The sequence below is a fragment of the Microcaecilia unicolor genome, chromosome 8 (genome assembly GCF_901765095.1).
Source record: "Microcaecilia unicolor chromosome 8, aMicUni1.1, whole genome shotgun sequence".
NCBI classification, from domain to species: Eukaryota; Metazoa; Chordata; class Amphibia; order Gymnophiona; family Siphonopidae; genus Microcaecilia; species Microcaecilia unicolor.
The window spans coordinates 30568737-30590041 of NC_044038.1; the positions used below are offsets into that span (position 1 = coordinate 30568737).

At 42.2% G+C, this 21305-nt stretch overlaps 1 protein-coding gene across 4 annotated transcripts in view; it reads left to right on the plus strand.

Annotated features, from left to right (window-relative positions):
• SMG1 (SMG1 nonsense mediated mRNA decay associated PI3K related kinase) overlaps window positions 1–21305 on the plus strand; it is a 191035-nt gene that overhangs the window by 147292 nt on the left and 22438 nt on the right. For all 4 annotated transcript variants that reach the window (XM_030212828.1, XM_030212829.1, XM_030212830.1 and 1 more), the window contains 10 exons: window positions 13–122; window positions 1720–1938; window positions 5950–6140; window positions 7540–7712; window positions 10888–11167; window positions 11859–12131; window positions 12583–12817; window positions 19888–20114; window positions 20412–20562; window positions 20651–20840. In XM_030212828.1, coding sequence (XP_030068688.1) covers window positions 13–122; window positions 1720–1938; window positions 5950–6140; window positions 7540–7712; window positions 10888–11167; window positions 11859–12131; window positions 12583–12817; window positions 19888–20114; window positions 20412–20562; window positions 20651–20840 — 2049 coding nt within the window. The remainder of the gene's footprint in view (window positions 1–12; window positions 123–1719; window positions 1939–5949; window positions 6141–7539; window positions 7713–10887; window positions 11168–11858; window positions 12132–12582; window positions 12818–19887; window positions 20115–20411; window positions 20563–20650; window positions 20841–21305) is intronic.

Genomic DNA, 21305 nt, shown 5'->3' on the forward strand with positions numbered 1-21305 from the left:
TTCCTCAAATAGGAAAAAGCCTCAGAGTCCCTGAAAAAGTCCCATTCCGAATGACCCATAACATAGAAACAGCACTTGGAGTGACTGGTGTGGAAGGGGTTTTCAGACTTTCTTGTGAGCAGGTAAATGCTGATGTTTTTAAATTTGATTGATGGTGAGCTGTATGCCTCTGCCGTTCCTCCATAGACTTTTACCCATGTTATCGAGTGAATTTTCTCATTTGCTTAGTTCCAGCCTCCATCAATGGGGAAAAGGTATACTGTGAGAGTAATTTTATAAAGGTGCCTATTTCTAGCCTAACACACACAGGCTTCTTATTTGTCTATAGAAAGTCCCCAGAAAAGCTGCAGAAATTGTGGCTGCAATTAAGCTATAACATTTAGACCTGCTTAGGAGCATATTTTATGTAAAGTATATACACAAATCATGATTCCACATCTGCTTTCAAAACCATCAGCCTCTGAGGACACCTACCACAGAGTTGTGTACAAGGGTACACTTTCTTGTCATTGCAAGCACTTGTACATTCTGGGTAGTTTTATAAGCTGCATTTTACCTGTGTATACTTTTATATCTGCATGAAAATGCCTCCATATGGGTTCTTTCTCAAAGTCTGCCTTTAGAAAGATGCTGATTGTTAGTAAATGACTCCTAAATGCAGTACAATTCTTCAGAGGCCTAACACAACTTGGAAGAATCTAGTGAATCCAATGCATTCTTGCAACAGACTTAATTTTTTATAGAATTGTTATAAATTATGTAGATTTGAACCAGCTAATATCAGCCATATGCTTTTTTTATTATTATTCATGTAGCACCTTTTTAGACAAAAACACAACAAAAATAGTATTGGTAGTAAAATACTCAAATATATTAGAAGGAAGCCAAATGAAAAGTATATATACATACTAATCCGGGAAAGGTAATTGAAAAATATAAGCTATGAAAAATGAATGTTAAAGGAACAAAGAAGTCTTTTTGAAACTTGAACAAGTGAGGAAAGCATGTAGATCAGGACTCATTCTTTTAAACCCCACTATATATATGTATGTAGGTCTGGGGGTGGGGGGAGTAGTAGGTAGTTTTGGGGATGGAGCAGTTGAGGGGGTATTTCTGAGTGTGGAGCAGGTGCATGTGTAAGGTCAGTTTGGTGGAGTGAAGGGGGGATTTTAGGAAAGTGTTGACGATTTGAGGATGATGGGCAGTTGCAGAAGGTAGTTTAGGGATTGGGGTGATGTGAGAAGATATTTTAGGAGGGTGGGAGCAGTTGCAGGGCATATTTTAAAAAGAGGCAGATTGGGAGGGGAGTGTAAAGTTTGGCAGGAGGACAATTGAGAACAGGGAAGAAGCAGTTAGAAAGGAGCAATTCCCTAACTGCTGTGTTTCACCACATATGGTTTGCTGCTGCTTCTCCCGTAGAAATGCATTTAGCCATTTTTTTTCTTTGAGGGGGGTGGCGACTTATTTCACTAGAACCCCCAATCCAATTTTTCCCATTTTCAAACTTTGTCTTCTCATTGTGTTTTCCCTCATGCTGAGTTTTTTTTTCATCCCATTCTGTTTAACATTTTTGGAGAGTTATTTGCCTTCAGGCAAACAAATTAATGGAAACAGTTCTTCCTTGGGTTGGAAAGAATAAAAACAATCCTTTGGAACATTTTAAAGATTCTAATTCAAGATATAACCAAACACATTGTGTTTTTCTTAAATTTGATGTAGGTTCTACATATTATGCGACGTGGGAGAGAAACTTTGCTTACATTGCTTGAGGCTTTTGTTTATGATCCACTTGTGGACTGGACAGCTGGAGGAGAAGTAGGATTTGCTGGAGCCGTTTATGGTGGAGGTGGTCAACAGGCTGAAAACAAACAGAGCAAAAGAGAAATGGAAAGAGAGATCACACGTAGTCTCTTTTCATCCAGAGTGGCAGAGATCAAGGTATAGTATACTGTAATCTGTTCCAGTAAAACTTTCAAATAATCTCCATGAACCCCAAAATTTGACATCGCACCAATTTTGCACAGTCTGCTAGACTTACATGGGAGAGTCAAATTTAATTTTACTATTTGCTACACCTTCTTTAGCATCCGTAGCCAGTGTTTTGGATTGAAGTTCTTAGTGGGGCATAGATCAGATTTTCTTGGTGCTAGTGGAGTCCATTGTACTGTTTATGTGTAATCTACACAAGTGATATAAAAAGTAATGCTGATTCCTTATCTTCCCACTAGACCAGTCTAGATGCTTGGGTACGCCTTCTGCCAGCAGGTGGAGACAGAACCACTGAACTAATAACATCATTCTACAAGTAGCCTGTGCAGTCCCTTATTAGTCAGCAGGGTCATGCGTTTGATGTGCAAAAACCTGAGGGAACGGTCAGTTTAGGGGGCAAAGAATTTTTGCATATGAAAGAGGAGCAGACGTTGGATATATTTTTATGTGATGATCTTAAAGTAGCCAAACAAGTAGAAAAGGCGACGGCGAAAGCTAGAAGGATGCTTGGGTGCATAGCAAGAGGAATGACCGGTAGGAAAAAGGAACTACTGATGTCTCTGGTAAAACCTTATTTAAAATATTGTGTACAAGTCTGGAGATCTCAACTTCAAAAAGATATGAACAGCATGGAGTCGGTCCAGAAGGTGACTACTAAAATGGTCCGTCGTCTTCATCATAAAGCATATGGGGACAGACTTAGATCTCAATATGTATACTTTGAAAGAAAGATGGGAGGGGGAAATATGATAGAAATGTTTAAATACCTCCATGGCATTAATGCACTGGAGGTGAGTCCCTTTCAACTGAAAGGAAGCTCTGGGATGAGGAGGCATAGGATGAAGGTGATGGATAGCAAAGTTTAAAAGTAACCTGAGAAATATTTCTTCATGGAAAGGATGTTGAATTCGTGGAGCCTCCCTATGAAGGTGATGGAGATGAAAACTGTAACTGAATTCAAGAAAGCTAGGGACAGGTACATTGGATCTCTAGGGGAGAGGAAGAGATAGTAGATGGCATGGGTGGGCAGACTGGATAGGCCATGTACAGTGTAGTTCTTCAATTGACCCATCTGACAGCAAGGGGCCATATGCAGTGGATGCAGCCACAGTTAAGGTGCAAGAGGGATTACCACTGTGAGGGGGAGGGACGTCCTATTTTAGTGGGCAATGCTGCCATGTAAGGTACTGTAGGGGAGCAGGTGTTTTTTGGTTGAGCCTCCTGTATTGAGCTAGGCAGAGGTGCAGAAAGCAGCTGAAATAGACTAAAAGGTCTGCAGAGAGCCACAGTGCAAGTATTTTGCCCTGAATTTGTGTTGTTCATGTATAAAGCATTGTGTATGAAGGAAGGTTTGGTGGCTGAAAGCTAGTCAAGGATAGTAATGAGATGTGATTTCCCCAAAGATAGGCTCTCAGGGACCAAGAAGAGTCCATTTTTACTGGCAAGGTATTTGTGAATTGCTGGGATCTGTGGATTCCAAGAGTCTAGGCAGGGTTATTCCAGAAACTGGTTCAGGGAACAGGAGGAATGGCTAGAGGAGGATGTAGTACCTCCAGTAATCAGGTTCTTTCATAGAGAGAATGGTCCTTGGTAGCCCACATACTTTCAGCTCTAAAGGTTTTGGCGATGGAGCCAGCAAATAGTAGAAAGTAGAAGATCTGCTGCTGGAGGGAATTAAGCTGGCAGGGGCCTTCCTGGTGCATAGGGCAATTGAGAAAATGATAGTAGCAGAGTACAACAACTTCGATGCAGGGCATAAAGTGGCAGGATTGATGGTGAGGTTATATCCAGTCCTGCTGGCAGAGAGGGAGATCTTGTGTCTCCCAAAGGTGGATCCACTAGTCTCTCCAGATCCATATCACTAGAGAAATACATTGCAGGATTATCACAGGCTTAAAACACACTGTTCTGTCACATCCGCCAAATCTACGGCCTTTCTGGCGGCCACAGGCTGTTTTTTTGTAGCTAAGGAGCTGAGCAGTGAATGTGGATTTGAAGGGTCACCTTAGTAAGTTTCTTTTTCAGGGGACTTACTATTCAGAGACGACCTGGACAAGTTGGTTAAGATTTTGGCAGATTCCAAGATTCCCAGCCTCCTGGAGGATGGTCCTAAGGCAGTGCACATTCAGTCGGTTAGGGGCTGTTTCAGGGACACCAGAAAGTATAAGCCTTGTAGAGTGAGCTATTTCACATAGTAAATTCGGAGGCATATTTTCAAAGCATTTAGACTTACAAAGTTCCATAGTAACCTATGGAACTTTGTAAGTCTAAGTGCTTTTAAAATGAGCTCCTTGATGTCCCAGGGTCAGCCGTTTCACAGAGGAGGTCGAGAGACCAGAGCTGGGAGCTCAGATGGGATCAGGGGTTTTGGGGGGGTCCTATACTCTGGTACCTCTGGGTGGGAGGGAGGCAGGCACTTAAGGCAATACTACACACATTGAGTTGAAGATGAAAACTTGAGCACAAAATGTCTTTCATTTGCACAGAGGCCAGCAAAATTAGAGAGAACATTGTCCTTAAAGCAATATACTACAGTTATTCTCTCGAGTTTGCTCAGACTTTTTTTTTTTTTGTCTCTCCTTGCCATTCCCAAGCCAGTCCAGTTGATGCTTTAAAAGATTTTGTAGTTATAAGTGATCATCCTGGTTGCTATTCTCTGTACTTTGTCATGCCCAAGAAAGAAGGAATGTTTCAGCCCATCTTGGGTCTCAAACAGACAAACCGGTTTCTGAGGATCCCAAGGTTCTGCATGGAAACTCTGAGGTCCGTGATATTGGCAGTCTGCCACAGGGAGAAAATACATATTAGAAGCAATTTAACCTATTGCAAAGTTACTTCCTTTGACTGTATTATCCTAGCACTTGGCATTCCCAAGACAGCCCATAATTTGTAGGTGACTGCTTCCTTTTATAGAAATGTAAGAAAAAAAATTCCTACAATAAGGGGAGGTTTTAGTGTGGTAGTTTCATAGGAAGCGTTTGAGTCTTGTGAAGATGAGGCTTCTGCTCCCACTCTCCAGCAGGCCTCACTGGCCTGTGGCCTCTGAACAGGACTCCAAACAATCTTTTCCTAGCATCCTGAGCAACCCAACCTCAAGCTCCTGGGCCCCTTTCTCACCCATGGTGAGCTGGTTCTCAGTATGCAAATTGTATGCAGATTAGCATGTTATCCTTTCACGCTGAGGGTGACCTGGTTCTCCAGAGGCAAAATTAAACAGGTCTTACCAACAGCATATTCAGGCAATTCTTTATTCCAGCCCCTGGGCACAGTTCTTCTAGCTTAAATACTTTATACATTCACATATCTTCACACTGAGCCTCCCCACACAGATTCCTGGGCTCAGCACTAACCTCAGTACTTTGGGGACTTCTAACCCCAGGCTTTGCAGCCTGCTTCTCAGTACTGGGACACACAGCCCTACTTCTTCTTTGGACACCCAGTCCTTTCTTTCTTTAGACTCAAAGTCCTTTCTTTGAACACACAGTTCCTCTAAGTACTGAGGCTACACAGTCCAACACTAATGCTTTAGGGACTTCTTACCCCAGCCTGTTTTTCTTCCTTGAGCACACAGTCCACCACAAGTCCATAGGGTTTAGCCAGTTCTTTCCAGGGGGATTCTCTTTCTTCAGCTACCAGCTCTCTTCTTTTCCTTTCACCCCTCAGGTGGGGTATAAAGTGGTTAATAGCTAAACAGGACCCAGCCCATAACTGCCTGCACCTCTATCCATCCCAGGACTCTCCCTGGTCCTAGCGACCTCCATCTATGCACTCCCCTACTGGCACCCTCTAGTGGCTCACCAGGACATCCTGGACATTTTTAGGGGAACAGCGCCATCTAGGGGCTTCCCAGGATAGGACAGCCTCTTACTTATCACAGTCTCTTAGCTTGTGTAGCGCTTTAAAAAACAGTAGCTAAAGACAAAAGAGGGCTTGTTTAACGTTTGTAAATATGTCTTGCAGGTAAACTGGTTCAAGAACAGAGATGAGATGCTGGCTGTCCTCCCTAAGCTGGATAGCAGTTTAGAAGAGTACCTGAGCTTACAAGAAGAACTGACAGAAGGCGAGAAGTTACAAGGAAAACTTTTGGAGGAGATTGAATTCCTGGATGGAGCAGAAGGAGCTGATCACCCGTCTCACACCCTGCAACATAGGTTAGGCAAACATCTGAAACATCCTTTTGCTTGAATTCAGTATAATGCAGATTCTCAGAACAGACTTAAGATGCATAGCAGAAAGCTTTGTTTTAGTAAATGTATTTCCCCGAATTCTGTATAGGTTGCCCAAATTAGAACGTGGATCCCAAATCCGCATGTCAGTTGGGTACCAACAATCAATTGGAGTTAAGCACTTAATTGCCAGTAATTATTTATTACATTTGTACCCCGCGCTTTCCCGCTCATCGCAGGCTCGATGCGGCTTACATAGTAACAAGAGAATACAATCTGTAGTATCAGAATCAACAAAGGAGGTATGTGATAGGACAAATAAGGAGTAGATGGGTTAGAAGAGATGTGAGAGAGAGGATAGGGATAGATAAGGAGGTGGGGTGATAAAGGAGAAGTTGAGAAGAGCATGGAGAGTAAGAAGGTTGGTAGAAAATATTTTTTGAGTCGTCGTTAATGATTAGTTGAACCAGTAAATAGAGGGATTGCTTATGTTTGCTTATGGTATGTCAAATCATTCGGGTAAACCTGTTTGAATAGATGGGTTTTAGGAGTTACAGGTGGATCTGCCCTATGCCCCTATTCTATAACTTGCTTAAATTTCATAGCACATAATTCTGAAGGGGATGTGGCTATGGGAAGGAGTATGGGCAGGTCGGGTGCTCCCAGAAATTAGGAACAGTGTTATAAAATACTTTGCATTTGCATGCCTTCCATAAGATGGATGTGATTTACACCAGCAAACTGCATGCTAAACTAGTATTCCATAAAGGTCATTCCATACAGAGAACCTTTTATGGAATGCTAGCTTAACAAGGATCATCCCGGTGCCTGACTTTGGATGCCATTTATTAAATCTAGCTCATTCTGTACTACCTATACTTACATCTATGGTTCTATTTTATGAGCAGTATTCAGTTGCTCCACTTAAACTGTTTGACTGCTGTTGGCTAGGAGTCTCAACTTCTAAAAGACGGTTATAAAGTTGGAATTTTTATTGTCCATGACGCACCAAAAATGTTTCTCTCACCAGATGATTGTTAGTGTTTTGGTTCTCAAGTAGTCTAAAAATAATATAGCACCACCTGCAAATCTGTATCAAAGGGGAAAGGGCTAAACTCAGACATCAATGTTTAATATGCTGTTTATGCAGCAAGGTCACAGAAATTCACATGAATATGAAACTTCCTTAGAGACAGTGGTATTAATCATATAGGGATAAACACAATTTTAATTCAGAAAATATTTTTTTGTGCCAGCTATCTATTGACAACGTAAACGAAATTAATGTGGGTCTTTACCCTGTTTATTTGTTAAATAAACTTTGTTGTATGCATTATATTGTAGTTTAATAGATTTATACTTCAGTTTCGTTTCTTTATTTCAGATTTTCAGAGCATACCCAACTGCAGTCCCAGCAAAGAGCAGTTAAAGAAGCAATTCAAGTAAAGCTTAATGAATTTGAACAGTGGATCACACAGTACCAAGCTGCCTTTAATAATTTAGAGGCAACACAGCTTGCAGGCCTGCTTCAGGAGATAAGCAGCCCCATGGACTTAGGTACAATCAAACTGGCTCTGATTGCTACAGTCTGTTTACTCTCATCATTTTGGATGCTGCTTTTACTTGGCTAGTTGATAGAGATTCTACAGTTTAAAAAAAATAATAATTTTTATCCCTGTATTCTAGCATCTTTTTATATAGTTCATGGTGACTTAGATAATTAAGAGTATGCATGTGTCCACCTAACTTCTGTAGCAGATATATGCATAAGTTATACATCTTCTATAAAGGAAATTTGTGTACATCAGCATGACAGGCTTTCTGAGCATATGGCAGCCTCCCTCTGCAGTCATCTGCTCCTCCCCCTCCTCAGTCCATTTTTTTTCCCCACTTACCTGACCAGATCTCTCGTGCTTCTTCATCTGCTATGTATTATGTAAGGAGTAACGCTGGGATGCCACTCATGGCTTTGTTCACAGAAGGGCACTCAATCCAAAGGTTGTCTGGCGAGCCCTTCGCACTCTACTCATTGAAGGACCTGTTCCACATTTTATGTAAACCATGGCCGCCTGATTGTCAGTCTAGACAGGAAGCACTGTATTGCTCATGTGGTAGTTGTAGACCATGAGTGTGTAGTATATCACTCTGTTGTAGATTATTTAGATGTAGAAGTCATTCCTTGCAAGAACAGGTTCCTTGTGTCTAGACATGCTGTAGGTGAGCACCCAGTCCAAGGCTGGAAGCATTGGTAGTTGATACTAATGCATACCGTGGCTGGTGGAAGAATTTGTACTTGAAAAGTTGGAAATTTACCAGCAGAGAGAGAGCTTGTGAGAGAGTGGCTAAAGGTGCAGATTCCACTGGAACTGTAGCTTCTATTGAAGCCAGTACGTGCAGCTGTGCAAGACACCTGCTCTGAAGCTCATGCAAATGCCAACAAATTTTATGTACATCTATGTTTATTTTAATAGTATACATGCATAATACCAAATTCTACCCTGTGCATGGCTGTGATCATTCCATGTAAAAGTATGTGCTGAGAAGCTGGTGCATACTAGTACCTGCTTATAACTGAGGCATTTTTGTAAATGCTTATTTCTGCATGTAAAACACTATTTTATCTTCAGGAATAGCTTTTAAAATTACTCCCATAATACATAGTGGTTGGTCATTTTTGTTTTATTTTCAGTGACTGAATAGCAGTGTTTCCTTAATTTCTGTAGCTATTTTTCTGAGTATTACCACTATTTCCTTCCCTGCTAGCCAACAACAGTCATAAAATCCTCCTAAGGAAGGCTAGGAAATAGTTGGTTTTCTTTGCCATTTTTTTTTAATTCCTGATTTTGTTGGGCCCCATTCTGCTGCAGGTCTAATCAGAGAACAGCATGAGATTCCAAAAAAATGTTTTAAAAATGAACTTACTGCATTAATAGTAATATTACCTTACGATATTAACATTTCGTAGTAATATTTGTTTTCCTCTTTTAGATGTGTATAGTATCCCAGTGTTGAAGTTTATGGATATAGACCAGTATCCCTCTTCAGAAATGGGAGTACATGTCATTTGGGTGGGTTAAAAAAAAAGACATCTCCTTTCTTATGCACATGTGGAGGAGTATTCTAATGGCTAGTGCAGTGTCCTGAGGAACTGGGTTCGATTCCCACTGCAGCTCCTTGTGACTCTAGGCAGGTCAATTAACACTCCATTGCCCCAGGGACAAAATAAGTACCTGTATATAATATGTAAACCTCTTTGATTGTGACCACAGAAAGGCAATATATCAAATCCCTTCCCCTCCCATGTGCATAAGGCTTTTAAAATAAGCGTCTAAACACAGTATGGGCTGCTAATCCCAGTGAGGCAATCTAATACTATGCAAACTGATCAACAGCCAATCACAATCCCAAAGTGTTGTGTAAATTAAATCTTAAACAATAGAGAAGCGTGAAAAACCCTCAGAAACCAAGGTATGTTACCAAGGTCTGACCAGCATGACATTTATATCTATATAAGATTTTTTTGTCCGTGGCCTAGTCTCTTTCATAGGGTTGTTCTTTTCCACTTTCTCATAATCAAATAATGCCCATGCACATCAACAAAACATTTCTGAGTATATACGCTTTTTTTCAAACGAAGCCAAAGCTAGAGCTTCAATTCGGAAATGGCAGCTGCCATTTCCGAAGTGAAGCTTTATTAGCAAGAAAGCTATACCCCCATTATGTTCAAACTGGCGGTTTCTGAACAAGCCCTGAAGAGGGTGAAACGTTGAAAAAATATATGCGGTTGAATTGGAGTCATTGAGCCATCTATAAGCTGAGTTATTTTATGCTCTAGCTTTGGCTTGGTTTGAAAAAAAGCGTATGTACTCAGAAATGTTTTGTTGATGCGCATGGGCATTATTTGATTATGAGAAAGTGGAAAAGAACAACCCTATGAAAGGGACTAGGCCACGGACAAAAAATCTTATATAGATATAAATGTCATGCTGGTCAGACCTTGGTAACATACCTTGGTTTCTGAGGGTTTTTCACGCTTCTCTATTGTTTAAGATTTAATTTACACAACCCTTTGGAATTGTGATTGGCTGTTGATCAGTGCATACTTTTAAAATAAGCCCCATAGTTAACTATATAGAGAAGCATTCCTGGGGATTTGTTTAGGTCGAGGAGAAAAATTACAAACACTGATTGGATTTTCAACTTTTCATTGAGTTGGAAAGAAAATGAAACAAAGTGTAATAAGTTTTCTAGTCATTAAGATGTTTCTGTTCTTTTTCCCCTGTTTATACCCCACGTCAAATTTGGGCCTCTTCATTCAGTTTTCAGAGAGCTGGTTTGCCTCAGATTTTTATTTTGTTTAGTCCGTATGTATAATGTGTTTTTTCTAACATTCCATTGGGTGAGAAGGAATAAAAAGTACCTGAAAAAAGAGGCGTAGATGTGAGAATTGGTATAAAGCCCTTGGATGTTCTCTGATTTTTCATCAGTGTGGACAGTTTAAACATGCCCCCCTTTTAGTAATAGAATTTAGTAGTAGTGTAATTTCTAACAGGGTCTAAGGATTAGGCAAAAAAGGTAGTATTTGCATTTGAATGTGCAGGTAATTGAAAACCACTAACTAAGCTGTTAGTGTACATTATGAACATTTTGTTCAGTTTATCAACTAATGAGCTAGCTTTGTGAAAGTATTTTTGTTGTTCTGAACACAGTGCTAACTTTCCTGACTCTGTAGGTCCTCCCAGCTATGTACCAGCTACAGCATTTCTGCAGAACGCAGGCCAGGCACATCTGATCAGCCAGTGTGAACAGTACGAAGGAGAAATGGGTGCTCTGCTCCAGCAGAGACGTTCTATCTTACGAGGCTGCCTTGAACACTTGCACAGCTATGCAACTGTGGCACTGCAGTACCCAAAAACTGTGTTTCAGAAACACAGGATAGAACAATGGAAATCCTGGATGGAAGAGCTTATCAGTAATATGAAAATGGAGAACTGCCAAGACCTTTACAGAAAGTAAGCTATCAGATATCACAGATGCGTTTCTTGCAGGTTTAGTAAATAGGTTCTGATAAGACTGAACTGATAATCTTTCCAACCACTTTGGTATATAACTGACAGTCTGTTAGAGCCCTGTGTATAAATTTTCTCCATAACATTCCATCGGGTTGGAAAGAGATTATCCTACTTTTTTATTTTTAATATCATCATCAGATCTTTTGCACCCCCCCCCTCCCCCCCAAAAAAAAAAAAAAATAGTGGGGCAGTGCAGCATTTCCTACTCTGTTAACTGCTTGTTGATTGACAAAGCATCATCCTCTCAATAGCTCAGACTTGGGCAAATGATTGATGAGAAACTGATCTAGATTGGAAGATGTTATCCACCACTTTCTTTGGCTAATTCATTTCACCAAAAGTGACTCTCCCCCCCCCCCCCCCCCCCCCCCCCAATTTGGGTTCATTCTACCCATTGCATGTAAAAACAAAAAAAACTTGTGAACAATTGGCAATGGGGATAACTCTAGATAAAACTATTCGCTATGAATTCTGTCCCTTGTTTTTACAGTGAGCTCTGGAAAATTGCAAAAGGTCATTAATTGGAAGGTAGATGAAGGTAGACCCCTGATTTATGTAGCTACATAGGTGAACAGAATAAATTTTCTAGTTGCAAGTGTGATGAGTTTTCAATCTTGTGGGTGTTGTACAGGTATGAAATACAATATGCTCCCCAGCCCCCACCAGCTGTGTGCCAATTTATAACTGCCACTGAAGTGACTCTACAGCATTATGCAGCAGATATCAACAGCAGGCTTGTCAGACAAATGGAACGCCTGAAACAAGAGGCAGTAACGGTGCCAGTTTGTGAGGAACAGCTAAAAGAAATTGAGCGCTGTATTAAAGTTTTCCTCCTCGAAAATGGAGAGGAAGGATCACTGAGTCTAGCGAGTGTTATAATCTCTGCGCTGTGCACCCTGACAAGGTGAGTTGTACTGTTTCTGAATTTTAAAAAAAAGGCATGGGAGGGGTCTTCTTTTATTCCTTTTAGATCATGTTCATTTTACTGGGGCATTAATATTGTAGTGGCAGAGAATTTTGTTCCTGGAATCAGGCCTGACCAAGAGTGTCGTCTACTACGAAGAATACAATTTGGGAAGGGTAGTATATTAGTTTCAATTAAGTCTTCAGATGTAACTTAAGATAGCATTTTTATAGCTGGTAATCAGGAAATATGCTATTATCCAAATGACTCCCATTTTCTATTCTAGTAAAGCCTTGTAAATATAGAACCTTGAAAATATTAATCTTAACATACTGTTGCATTCAGTGAGTGAAATAGGTCAACAAATCTGAAGCTGTTTATTTTTAAAACGCACTTTCTCTAGTTTATGAAAGCTAAACTAAATCATGTTCTATGATGATCTTTTGTTTAGACGTAATCTTATGATGGAAGGTGCTGCCTCCAGTGCTGGAGAGCAGTTAGTGGATTTGACATCAAGAGATGGTGCCTGGTTCTTAGAAGAGCTTTGCAGTATGAGCGGGAATGTTACATGCCTGGTGCAGTTACTGAAGCAGTGTCAACTTGTGCCACAAGATCTGGATATTCCAAATCCAGGAGAAGCATCTGAAGCTGTACATTTAGCTAATGGAGTATACATGTCCCTTCAGGTATAGAAATTCCTTAGCTGTCAGAGCCTTTAGTCTTGTATCTTTCAATTTTGATTCAGTTATGACTGCATGCAGATATGATTTGAATGTTTGCATTCCATCAAGCAGAAGCGCTTTCTTACTTCAGAACTCAGATTTCTATTACATAGCTTCCCACTATTCCGGAACCTGTGGGTTAGTTTTGTCCATCAACCAGCAGTTGGAGGTAGAGAACTAAAAATTGAGCTGAGAGACATCTCTTGGCATCCAGTCCAGCTCCTCAGTACTTTCTATGTCCAGCAGGTGGATGGACACACTTTTCAGCCTCTAGTTCTGAGTGATTTATTCCTGTTCCAGTTGGTCAGCTGGTCTCCAGTTGAGTTTTTTAGGTGGCTTGAGTCTGTAGAGTCCTATCTGGAAGTCTTCAGATTCCCGTCTCTGGTGCCCTGCTAATTTACTTCTTCCTTCCCTTCACCTCTCTGCTGTTTCCTGTGGAGCTCTCCTTTTCCAGCACAACAAACTTAAAAAAAAAAAAAAAAAAAGGTTTGCTGGAGAGCACAGAACAGACTATCAGTCCTGATCCTTTCTCATTTGGGGTAGGACTTGTGGAGACTGTGAACTTATGGCAGTGGTAAGTCCAACTAGTTTGACTCTGAACCGCTTGGGGGGGCTGTAAGTTCCACTTGGAGCAGGGGCAGGATCCTGACACCACTTAGGACCACATTGTGCTGCACCTTTGAAAGTCGGGGTGAATGGTGACTCCTGTGGAGGCAGTTAAGCTGTGTTCCCGCTGTGGAACCTGCTGGCAAACGTTGGGGTGTTGCAGTTTGCGTGCAAGCTAAGAATCCTTCGTGATGCAGAGGAAAAGGTTGGCGGCAGCATGTCTTTGGATTTGGCGCAGCATCCAAATATGCTGGGGACTTAGGCTCTCCAGCAGAGCTGGTGTGCAGTTTGATGCAGGAGGGCGCGGGAATAGACACCATTTTGTCTGAGATGACTAACAGTGATGAACAGCCTCTGGCTGATCACATGTAGAACACAACTGCTATTTTACAGCCTCAGGGCCCAAGAGAGCATTCAGCTGCATTGGGATCTTTGTTTTCTCCAGAGTTTAAATTGCTCTTACACCAGGCTTATTTGCTGAAGCAGGGACAGTCGGAGTTACCGCAAGGTGCTTCAGTTTCTCGCCCTGCTGCCCCTCCGGCTCCTAAGAGATCTCGTTTTGACCTCCAGGAGTGAGCAAATGAGGATATCTCTGCTTCTCCCTCCTTATCTGATGTGGCCTTGGCCTGTTCCGAGGAGCCTTCGTTGAAGGAGCCATTACAGAAGAGAGAGCTCCTTCCTATGGAAAGGAATGATCCGAAAGTACTGAGGTGGTTTCTGAGGCACTGGCGGTACTTTCCATTGAGGAACCTTCAACTTCGGCATCAGGAAAGCCATCTTTGTCGAACATGGGAGAGGTTAGAGGTCCTCCTAAAGACTTCCTGATGCATCCAAACATTAAGGATCTGATTTAGCAGAGTGGGTCTCAGGACACAGGGTTGAGAATGGGAAGAGTTTTGGAGGTGAAAGATAAAATGCAGCTTCCCAAGTGGATTCCCTTCTTACGGCAGTGACTAAGACCACCTTGCTGGTGGAAGGGGGCATTGCCCTAAAAGACCTCAGGTTAGGAAGCTAGAAAGTTTACTGAAACAAATCTTTGAAGTGGTCTGTTACCCAGTGAACGGAGTTCCCAGAGAGGAATGTAGGGAGAGATGAGAGTGGAAAGGTACTGAGGAGCTGCAGAGTGAATGCACTTATAGGTCAATAAGAGGAGTTTGAACTGTATGCAGAAACGGATAGGAAGCCAGTGAAGTGACTTGAGGAGAGGGCTAATAGGAGCATAACGACACTGGTGGAATATTAGTCGTGCAGCAGAATTTTGAACAGATTGAAGAGGAGAGAGACGGCTAAGTGGGAGACCTGTGAGAAGCAAGTTGCAATAGTCTAACCGAGAGGTGATGGATGCTTCCTTGGATGCTGGTTGCCAAAGTATGCAATGGTGGTTGATGCCCAGAAATTTGTCTGTCAAAGCTTCCTTTCTGATAACATAAAGGGAAGGCGGTGATGGGACGGCAGCAAGTCAGGTTGGAGAGTTCATTACAAGTTACGTCTGGCACAGGGCAACTGGACAGGATGGGAGTCTTGATGGTCAGTAAATTGCCTGGAACTCAGGGTAGTGTGAAATGCCTTACATGACTTTGCTTCCTTTGTGGCAGAGGCCCCGATCTGAGTGTTCTCCAACAACGTGACGGCAGTGGCTTATATCAACAAGCAAGTTGGGACCGGCTGTGGAGGTGGCCTTCCTCATGAGAAAAATCATCTCAGCTTGTTGGCAGCACACTTCGCTGGGTCCTTAAATATGGAAGCAGATTTTCTCAGCAGGCATTCTTGGACCCGGGAGAGTGGGAACTATCCAGCCAGGGTTTTCAGCTGATAGTGGACAGATGGGGTTCTCAGCTTCTGGACTTGCTGGCAACAAAAAGGAATGCAAAAGTGCCCAAGCTCTTCAGCCGTTGGAAAGAACCAGGCTCAATTCAGATCGATGCCCTACTGCAGCCCTGGCCAGAGACACATCTACTGTATGTCTTCCCTCTTTGGCCAACGGTAGACCACATGTTAAAAAGGATCACATTGTACAGAGGTTAAGTAATTCTCATTGCCCCAGATTGTTCACATATTCCATGGTACATGGATCTGATTCGACTGCTGGATGGGGATCCTCTCCGTCTTCTGCAGGTACACAGACTAATGAAGCAAGGTCTGGTACTCATGGAAGAGCTGTGCCTTTTTGGTCTTATGGCTTGGCCATTTAAAGGGCTCGGCTGAGATAAAAAGGTTATTCTTAGGCCTTGCCAGCTTATTCTACAAGGTGTACAGCAAAATCCTAAGCAGAAATGAACTTATTGTCTCCAGTGGATACTTGCAAGGAGGCAACATGGTTTGTGCTGCATACCTTTGCCAAATACTATAGGGTGGACATTGTTGCGTGCTCAGAAGCCGATTTGGGGGCTCCGGCCCTCAGGGAGGTGGCGCCAAGATGCCACCCACTCTAGGGATTGTTTTTGAAAATCCCACATGTTTTGGAATAGTGGGAAGTTGCATAATGGAAGGAGAAATTAGGTCTTACCTGATAACTTTCTTTCCTTGAGTCCTTCCCACTATTTCAGAGGCTTGCCCGAGGTTTCTGAGATGGTTACTTGGTGCGAAGTAATGGGTGAAATAGCGACACTCACCATGCATGGTGCTTCCTGCATATCTCTTGTTCTCTACAGAGATGAGATCCACATATGTTTGCTCATCTGGTTAGTGTTAAGGTAGGTTGTTTAAGGTTGTTACGTTTGTTCTGAGTTTCTTTACTGCTTGTCTAAGTAAATACTGAGGAGCTGGACTGGATGCCAAGAAAGATGTCATCTGTTTTTTATTTTTCTCTGTCTACCTGCTGGCTGATGGACACAATTATGCCACAGGTTCTGGAATAGTGGGAAGGACTAATGGAAAGAAAATTATCAGGTAAGACCTAATTTCTCCTTAGCATGAAGTGGACATCCTTTACTGTAGTTTAAAATTGGGATATGGAATGTAATTACTTGCCTCTTCTGATTCAAGCTCAAAGCGAGTTACAAGCAGATAGAAAAGTTATATTTCCCTGTTTAAGTGGACTTAAAATCAGTGGCGTAGCGGGGGCGGATCGCTGCTGCACCCCCCCCCCCCCCCCCACCGGCATAGCGCCACCCCGACACGGTCCCCACCTGTCCACGAGCTCCATCCATCTGCAGCGCTGCTGTAAAAATCGCTTCGTCGGCCCTTCCCTCACTCACTCTGTCCAGCCCTTGAGGAAATAGGAAGTTACGTCAGAGGGCGGGACAGAGTGAGTGAGGGAAGTGCCGACGAAGCGATTTTTACAGCAGCGCTGCAGATGGATAGAGCTCGTAGACAGGTGGGGACCGTGTCGGGGGGGTGGACGGATGCACTCCCCCCACCCGTTGACACCTGGGACGGAACGCCCCCACCGCCCCGGCCTTGCTACGCCACTGCTTAAAATACAAGTTGTACCTGTGGCAAGGGAAGGTGAAGTAAGTTGGCCATGGTCACAAGGAATATCTGTGAAATTTTAAGCCTGGCTTCCCTAGTTCTTGGCCTGCTGTGCTAATCACCAAGCAACTCCTCCACTTCAGTTTAGTAGATGAGAAAACATACTGACACTCAGACTCTGTCCCCTCCTTCCTTTTTCTTGTCATATCTTCAATCATCAGTTGAGAATACTTAATTTGGTATTTAACTGATGATCAGTGGCCTAGAAGAAAAGAAGACCACAAACCATCCAGCCATTTTTCATGCTTAGTTAATACATTCAGGTACACTACTTATATTTACTTGTCTAATTTTCGATCATGCTACTATCTATGCAACACTAACTGCTATCTCCTAATCTACTATCTACTAATAACGACACATTGTAAGCCACATTGAGCCTGCAAAGAGGTGGGAAAATGTGGGATACAAATGCAATAAATAAATGTAACTTACCTTGAGCCACTACTAAAAAAAAAAAAAAGTGTAAGCAAAATTCAAGTAAGTAAGGACATCAAGGGGCTCATTTTTGAAACAGAAAAACATCCAAAAAGCCGCACAAAGCGGTAGATGAGCGTTTTTCTTGCAAAACTTCTTAAATCGCAAGGGGCGAAATCACATGGGGGCGCGTGTCAGGGGCAGGATTTTGACGTTCCCACAACTTGGACTTCTTTCTGCCATAATGGAACAAAGCAAAAACGTCCAGGGCTAAAAGTTGGATGTTTTGGTCTACTACTACTACTTAACATTTCTAAAGCGCTACTAGGGTTACGCAGCGCTGTACAATTTAACATAGAGGTACGGTCCCTGCTCAAGGAGCTTACAATCTAAGAGACAAGTGAACGGACAGTCCGATAGGGGCGGTCAAATTGGGGCAGTCTGGATTTACTGAACGGTAAGAGGTGCCGAATACAGCATTGAAGAGGTGGGTTTTAAGCAAAGACTTGAAAATGGGCAGGGAGGGGGCTTGGCGTAAGGGCTCAGGAAGGTTGTTCCAAGCATAGGGTGAGGCGAGGCAGAATGAGCGGAGCCTGGAGTTGGCGGTGTTGGAGAAGGGTACAGAGAGGAGGGATTTGTCCTGTGAACGGAGGTTACGGGCGGGAACATAAGGGGAGATGAGGGTAGAGAGGTAGTGAGGGGCAGCAGACTGAATGCATTTGTAGGTAAGAAGGAGAAGCTTAAATTGAATGCGGTATCTGATTGGAAGCCAGTGAAGTGACCTGAGGAGAGGGGTGATATGAGTATATCGGTTCTGGCGGAATATGAGACGTGCAGCAGAGTTCTGAACAGATTGAAGGGGGGATAGATGGCTAAGTGGGAGGCCGGTGAGGAGCAAGTTGCAGTAGTCAAGGCGAGAGGTAATGAGAGCATGGACGAGATTTCGGGTGGTGTGTTCAGAGAGGAAAGGGCGAATTTTGCTGATGTTAAAGAGGAAGAAGCGGCAGGTCTTGGCAATCTGCTGGATATGCGCAGAGAAGGAGAGGGAGGAGTCAAAGGTGACTCCGAGGTTGCGGGCAGATGAGACGGGGAGGATGAGGGTGTTATCAACTGAGATAGAAAGTGGAGGAAGAGGAGAAGTGGGTTTTGGTGGAAAGACGATGAGCTCGGTCTTGGACATGTTCAGTTTCAGGTGGCGGTTGGACATCCAGGCAGCAATGTCGGATAGGCAGGCTGATACCTTGGCCTGGGTCTCTGCGGCGATGTCTGGTGTGGACAGATATAGCTGGGTATCATCATCACAAGGGGGCGCATGTCAGGGGCAGGATTTTAACGTTCCCACAACTTGGACTTTTTTCTGCCATAATGGAACAAAGCAAAAACGTCCAGGGCTAAAAGTTGGATGTTTTGGTCTAGACCTGTTTCAATCACACAAGTAAAAAGGTGCCCTAAATGACCAAATGACCACTGGAGAGATTAAGGTATGACCCCCCCTCTCACCCCCCCACCCCCAAAGATGTGAAAGAAAAAGTACTTACCAGCCTCTGACAGCATCAGATGTTATGGCCAGTCCTATTAGAGCAGCAAGCAGGTCCCTGATGTAGCCTAGTGGTCAGTGCAATGTACTGTAGAGAAGGGGACCCAGGTCTAAATCCCACTCTGTTACACTTGTGGTGGAAAATGTGAACCCTCCAAAACTCACCAAAAACCTACTATACCCACATATATGTGACACCGTATTGTAGTGGTGTACAGTTGGGTACAGTATGTTTTGGGGAGTAACAGTGAGATGTTTACCTGGGACCTTCTGCTGGGATTTCTGTGTGGCCAGTCTACTAAGAATGCTCCCCCCCCCCCCCCCCCCCCCCCCCAATATGTCCCATTGACTAGTTTTTGGCCTTTTTAAAAAATTATTATTGGTTACAAAAGAAAAATGCACTGAGCAGAAAATGTCTAAATACGTAAGAGAAGGCCATTTTCAAAACGGGTTCAAGAATGGCCATGTTTGCCACTTGATTTTTGACCATTTTCAGCAAAATGTCCAAAGTTGGATTTAGGTGTCATATCAAAAATGCCTCTTCACATTTGGTAAAAAAGCTGTGCAGTACTTTTTTCTTAAAAGATCTGTTCTATATTCATTAAATTAAAATTTTGATAGTATATATATATTTTTTTTTAAGTCTCTGAAGTAGAGAATTAATTAACCTGTCTTGTCAAAGAACTTTGTTCATTCCCAAAAGATCACAATTGCTTAGTAAACATAGTCAACATCTGTTCAGTTGAAGTGCATCTGTAAGACACCATAAGCAGGGCAAATATGAAGAAGAGTTGTGAGTGCAACAGTGGGAGATGACTGGAAATTCAATAGTGTCTCTGATGAGGCAGTTTGATTGGGTTGCCCAAGTGGTTCTTGTCTGCTAACAAAAGTAAAATGAAACAAAATAAGATGTACTGACCTTGCTTTGAATAAACACAGCTATTTTGCAGTCCATTTATTTATTTATTTGTTTTGGTTTGTGGGTGGTGGGTGTTTGCCACAGGAATTGAACTCAAACTTCCGTCAAATCATTTTCCCTGAGGCTCTTCGATGCTTAATGAAAGGAGAGTATACTTTAGAAAGTATGCTTCATGAATTGGACAGCCTTATTGAGCAGACAGCTGATGGAGTTCCTTTGCAAACACTTGTCGAGTCCCTTCAGGCTTACTTAAGAAATGCAGCAATGGGTCTAGAAGAAGAGACACATGCCCATTACATCGATGTAGCAAGGTGAGTTAGCCTCTACTGCATGTAATTTGGTTAATAGGAAATGAATAAAGTAGGGTGGTTGGAATAGAACCTCAGAAAACATTAAAAAATAATAATATAGGAATTACTTTTTCATATGTAGTTTACTTTTGACTGTCTTTTACTATCTCTGTTTAATTTACTATTGTAATCTATACTGAAGCAGCCAAAAAATCTCTAGCTATCTCAGCTTGCATGGTGGTGATAAATAATCTAAACTGATTGATGCTTTTATGGGGAGAAAAGTTTAAGATAAACCATTTTTTTTTCATTTCCTAGAATTTTACATGCACAATATGGTGAATTAATTCAGCCAAGAAATGGCTCTGTCGATGAAACACCAAAAATGACCGCAGGCCAGATGTTGTTGGTGGCATTTGATGGAATGTTTGCCCAAGTAGACACTGCCTTTGGCTTGTTAGTTGAAAAGGTAATGTTTATAGCTAAAAGGTTCAACATAACACTTCCAACATGGCATATTGGATTCATTTTCTTTTTTCTTTTTTTTTGTCATACAGTTAAACAAGATGGAAGTACCCATGTCTTGGCGCAAGATTGACATAATCAGGGAAGCTCGAAGTACACAGGTCAATTTCTTTGATGATGATAACCATCGACAAGTGCTGGAGGAAATTTTCTTCTTGAAAAGACTTCAGACCATTAAGGAATTCTTTAGACTATGTGGAACCTTTTCCAGAACGCTGTCAGGTAAAACAATTGTTCTATGTATAAACGATGGACTTGGTTTAACGTAGTATGTTAAACACAACACTGTGACTTACTCATTCTGTGAGTTAGTCTTTTAAGTTGGTGTTAGATTTGCAGTGTAGCCTAATAGTTAAGACGGAGGGCATCCTTGAACCCACTTTTTGTTCTTCCTGCCATAAAATTGAGCAAATCATTTGAATGCACTGTACTATAATTCATACATAGATTGGGCTTACTTTTATTTTTTCATAAATGACGTAGTGAAAGAGTCATCCATGTTCTAAAAACTCCATTGACTTACCAATGTTAGCCAGGTAAAATTTAAGAAATTGATTTTAACATTTTAAATGACCTTTGTACCTGAGAGACAGGTTTTCCTGCTGTCCACCAATTATCACATAAGGCCTAATCAAAATGGGTTTTTGACTATTCCCCTGTCCTTGAGTGCTGTACAGCATGCTAGAA